The sequence below is a fragment of the Sinocyclocheilus grahami genome, unplaced genomic scaffold (genome assembly GCF_001515645.1).
Source record: "Sinocyclocheilus grahami isolate Dianchi unplaced genomic scaffold, SAMN03320097.WGS_v1.1 scaffold42.1, whole genome shotgun sequence".
Taxonomy (NCBI): domain Eukaryota; kingdom Metazoa; phylum Chordata; class Actinopteri; order Cypriniformes; family Cyprinidae; genus Sinocyclocheilus; species Sinocyclocheilus grahami.
The window spans coordinates 1,255,663-1,261,231 of NW_015505221.1; the positions used below are offsets into that span (position 1 = coordinate 1,255,663).

At 36.8% G+C, this 5,569-nt stretch overlaps 1 protein-coding gene across 1 annotated transcript in view; it reads left to right on the forward strand.

Annotated features, from left to right (window-relative positions):
- The window catches only part of LOC107582271 (gamma-aminobutyric acid type B receptor subunit 1-like), a 63,872-nt gene that overhangs the window by 48,101 nt on the left and 10,202 nt on the right, over positions 1 to 5,569 (forward strand). The window contains exons 19-20 of the mRNA XM_016268041.1: positions 2,306 to 2,413; positions 2,635 to 2,728. Coding sequence (XP_016123527.1) covers positions 2,306 to 2,413; positions 2,635 to 2,728 — 202 coding nt within the window. The remainder of the gene's footprint in view (positions 1 to 2,305; positions 2,414 to 2,634; positions 2,729 to 5,569) is intronic.

Genomic DNA, 5,569 nt, shown 5'->3' on the forward strand with positions numbered 1-5,569 from the left:
ATATATATATATACACACACAATAAAATATTAATAATTAATTATTATTAAAATTTATTTCAAAAGACGGTGGCAGTGTAAATATATTTTACTTGTGGTTCACAAAAGAAAGAAAACTACAAGTTTTGAATGACGTGAGGGTGAGTAAATTATGACAGAATTGTAATTTTTGGGTGAATTGAGTAATGAATTTAAAATAAATGACATTTGGTTTAATTAGAGTGATGACAGGGCTATAGACTTTGCACGAGACTTTGCATTTTTCAGTATCCCCTTAATTATTTTCAGATAATTTTGCAGAATCTGCAAATGTAACGAGCAGCGTGCTTGCGTTATGCAGTGCCACCGAATTCATTGTTATCTACTGCATATAAAAGAATCCTGCACCGCTGACTCTACAGCGTTAGATGAAGCTTCCCAGCATGAAATAGAACCTCCCCCTCTTCTCGCATATTCTTGCTGAGAGAAGTTCTGTCCGTTTTTTCCTTACACAACACAAACACACTATTAGCATCTTGACACGTGTGTTCGCTCTGATCCCGTGTCCTAAAGCAATACGACACGGCATTAGGGAAACCCTAAAACCTCATCAAACCACAACCAGATTACCCCAACTATGGAATATGAATGAATATGGATGAGCATTAAACTTCTTTTACGGAAATCCGACCTTCAGGGGGCTTTATTATTCAAGCGCTCTGCACGACGAATCGAGATGACTTTCAACTCTCCCGATGCCCGTAATGGGGCAATTTGCCTAAGTGGTTCGACAGCACTTGAAGAAAGTTCGGCGCTCAGGCTGAATGTGGAAGAAACGGGGGGCTCTCGGGTCATTTGACGTCTTCACGGTGATTAAAGGAGATAGAGAGAGGAGAAAGTGTGCAGTGAAACTTGTTTTCCCAGTCTGACGGCCCGGAGGGAGCCTGCAGCCAGAGATTAATGGATGGAATGGGAACTGAAAATAACTCCGCATTTGTAACACATGACTTTTGTCATGTTTGCTGATGATTGGCATTCCGCTTTCCTGTTACCCACCATGCAGCGGCGTAAACACAATTGTAATGGTGTCAAAGCAATTCCGTCGTTTACCTTGACAGGAAAATAAACGTGTTATTCAGAACAGCACAAATGCAGTGATTCTTAAAAAGAGTTCTGTCATTATTTACTCACCCTCGTTTCGTTCCAAACCCATATACTTCAAGGTTTTTTTTTTCTTTCTGTGGAACGTAAAAATAGAACTTTTTAAAGAAACATCTCTCGACATGCAATGACGTTCAAGCTCCAAAAACCCCCAAAACAAATCACCATTAAAGTAGTTCATATGGCTTATATGCTGTATTTTAAGTCTTCTGAAATCATACAATAGTCATTGTTCACCGATAATTTGCATTGCTGCATGTTTTTGCAAGAATCTGTTTCTCACACAAAGCCATCGTATTGCTTTTATGGTGTTTTCGTTGTTTTTTTGTTTTTTTTTTACCTTTTCTTCAGCTTTTTTTTTAACCATTCTGCTTAATCTTTTCCACTAATGCCTACAAACGGAATCATGTTGACCCAAATTGCAGATGTGGGTTTGCAGTCTAAACCGAATGTGACGAGATAAAAAGACTATAAAATAATGACAAGAAAACACGCCTTTCTCACAAGCTGCATGCAAAAAATAAATACAACAAAAAAAGTGTAATTCGATAAACAAACAAAGGACTCTTAAGAGTCGATTCATTAGCAAATTACTTTTTTAACCCGTTCTTTTAAGGAATTGTTTAGCAAGACTTAGAAATCCAAAATATAATGATCCATTTTTTCAAATGTTTTTGAAAGAAGTCTCTTATGCTCACCAAGGCTGCATATATTTGATCAGAAATACTATTAATAATATAAATATGATTACAATTGAAATGAACTGTGTTCTGTTTTAATATACTTTTAAATGTAATGTATTTCTGTGATGGCGAAGCTGAATTTTCAGCATCATTACTCCGGTCTTCACATGATCCTTCAGAAATCATTCTAATGTGCTGATTTGCTGCTCAGGAATTTCATTAATCATCAATGTTGAAAAAAGGAAACTTTTTTGATGTTCACATGAAAATAAGACATTAAGATTCCTCAAAACTTTCTCCTTTTGTCTTCCACCGAAAATAACGACGGCATACAGAGTCTACAATAATGTTTACAACTGCTGTGACCATTCATAAATGTAACTTTATTCCCCCTTTACAGTATAGCAGTCTATTGTTAGTGTCTTGATGCTTTGCGACTGTGTGTCATTGACTAACGATTATGGTCTTGTTATTTCGCCGCAGCACTTGGAGCCGTGGAAGCTATATGCGACCGTTGCAGTTCTTCTGGCTATTGATGTTCTCTCTCTGCTTATCTGGCAGATCGTGGACCCTCTGCACATAACTGTGGAGGTGTGGTGACACTTTACTTTTTTTCTTGTTGTTACTGTGATTTTTATTTTTTTTGGGATGTGTTTCCTCTGAGATGCCTGGGAAATTTCTGCCGAGCAAGCTCATGGAAGTAGGTGCTAATGGTGAAGGATTGTAGTGCAGTGCTCTGCTACATTGACCTCAATCTCTGTCCTTTAAAGTGCTCTCCCTCGCTCACTCTCTTGTTTTCTTGCTCTAAGCAGAAGTTCACTAAAGAGGCTCCTAAAGAAGATCTGGATGTGTTGATTCAGCCTCTTCTCGAGCACTGCAGTTCAGAGAAGATGAACACGTGGCTTGGTAAGCATCCGGCACTCACTCACCATGTCTAGAGTCTTTTTAGTGCAGTATTTTTAATGAAAAAAACCCTAATCCTGAATATTAAACTTTGTTGTGAAACTCAAGAATATGAATACATCATAATGGTAAAAAATATACATGTTTTTTTTTCCCTGTGCGCTGTGTTTGACACCCGGGTCTGATTTAATTTAATTTATTTATATATATCTAGGAGTTTAATCATCTATACGGTTGCTTCGCGCTCTGCACTTCACTGATACAAGCTGTCTCTGAAATTTAAATTAATCATTTGTTATATGCTCAAGAGTTTTTTCCAGTTCATTTTGTATTCCTCTCACCGTTTCACAACTCATTCATTCTCACTATCTCTTTCTCGCACTTTTCCTCTTGCTCTGACTTCCTATCAGAGCACCACAGTGTAAAATTACATTTTGTGGGTCAGTGCCCAGGTCTGGAACTCATAGCCTGACTCTCTCACTCTGTACAGGAAGATAATATTACAGAGAAAAAAAACCTTCCTTGAACTCGAAATGAGATTAAACTCTTAATGTGACCTTTTGATCTAATACAGCCATGAGTCTTTTTGGGAAAGATGCAACAAGTTTTTCACACCTGGATTTGGGGATCCTCTGCCATTCCTCCTTGCAGATCCTCTCCAGTTCTGTCAGGTTGGATGGTAAACGTTGGTGGACAGCCATTTTTAGGTCTCTCCATAGATGCTCAATTGGGTTTAAGTCAGGGCTCTGGCTGGGCCATTCAAGAACAGTCACAGAGCTGTTGTGAAGCCACTCCTTCGTTATTTTAGCTGTGTGCTTAGGGTCATTGTCTTGTTGGAAGGTAAACCTTCGGCCCAGTCTGAGGTCCTGAGCACTCTGGAGAAGGTTTTCTTCCAGGATATCCCTGTACTTGGCCGCATTCATCTTTCCCTCGATTGCAACCAGTCGTCCTGTCCCTGCAGCTGAAAAACACCCCCACAGCATGATGCTGCCACCACCATGCTTCACTGTTGGGACTGTATCCTAATCAAGTCCAATCAGTATAATCAAACACAGCTGGATTCAAATGAAGGTGTAGAACCATCTCCAGGATGATCAGAAGAAATGGACAGCACCTGAGTTAAATATATGAGTGTCACAGCAAAGGGTCTGAATACTTAGGACCATGTGATATTTCAGTTTTTCTTTTTTAATAAATCAAAATGTCAAAATGCAAAAATGTCAACAATTCTGTGTTTTTCTATCAATATGGGGTGCTGTGTGTACATTAATGAGGAAAAAAAATTAACTTAAATTATTTTAGCAAATGGCTGCAATATAACAAAGAGTGAAAAATTTAAGGGGGTCTGAATACTTTCCGTACCCACTGTATATATTGTTTCTGTATTTTCATTTCTTTCACAATGTTTTAAATATGAACATACAGACAGGGCAGAGATCATCTATTTTCACAAACATGCCGGGGTCATATGTCACTTTTTTTGTTTAGGGCCAGAAAATTTTTTTGCACAACTTTTATGACAATTAAGCACATTTTCACCAGGTTTCATTACTGTAATATAGATATTTACTGTAATGCACAAAGCTTTTTATATTACTTGACTGGTGAAGTATTCATGGGTAGGTATTTGTTGTGCTGATTTGAATTTTTATTTTAAGAAGTCTGATAGACTCAACCCAATAGACTCATTCATTTATGACATCACTCAAAAGTATTATAAATGATAAAATACCCATGTTTGCTCTTTTATACACTACCATTCAAAACTTTGGGGTTGGTAAGAAATTTTTTATGTGTTTGAAAGAAGTCTCTCACCAAGTCAGCATTTATTTGATCAAAATAAACAGTAAAAACAGTAATACCTGAAATATTATTACAATTTAAAATAGCTGGTTTCTATTTTGAAATGTAATTTATTCCTGTGATGGTAAAGCTGAATTTTCAGCATCATTAATCCAGTCTTCAGTGACACATGATCCTTCAGAAATCATTCTAATATGCTGATTTGCTGCTCTTACATTTCTTATTATTATCAACATTGAAAACAGTTGTGGTGCTTAATATTGTTGTGGGATCTGTGATACTTTGAAGATTCTTTGACGTTCAAAACAACAGCATTTATTTGAAATTGAAATATTTTGACACATTATAAATGGCTTTACTGTCACTTTTGATTAATTTAATGCATCTTTGCTGAATAAAAGTATTAATTTCTTAAAATAAAAAAAATCTTGCTCTTTTGATCCCAAACATTGAATGGTAGTATAGATGGTGTTGAATGTGGTATTATATGTGACCCTGGACCACAAAACCAGTCTTAAGTCGCTGGGGTATATTTGTAACAATAGCCAAAAATACATTGGGCCTCATTTATCAATCTAACGTAGAAACGAGCGCAGATCTGTGCGCACAAATCAACTTACGACAGAGTTCACGTGTGATTTATGAAACATTCGTATGCCGCCGATCTCATCGTACGAATGATCGCATGTTGATAAATGTGGCGCCAGAAAACAATCGTCATTTGAATATCACGCCCCTAAAAACACCCTGGTTTAGAAGCCTCGCCCTAGAGTTTACGACACGGAGAAACGAAACCCGGCCAAAAAGAGGAAGTAATCTCGCTAAAGAGAAATTGATCTTACTCCAAAAACACCCGTTAACCTTGTAATTGCAAACAATTAGGCTACATTAATATATGTAATTTATATGTATATTAAAATACTGGTAAATATAAACAGCCTATTTAGTTCCCCTCACTCTACAACAAATATTTTAAATTGAACGGTATTCAGAACAGAACAAGAATGAAAAATAAGTAGTTATAAAATTATATTTTAAACT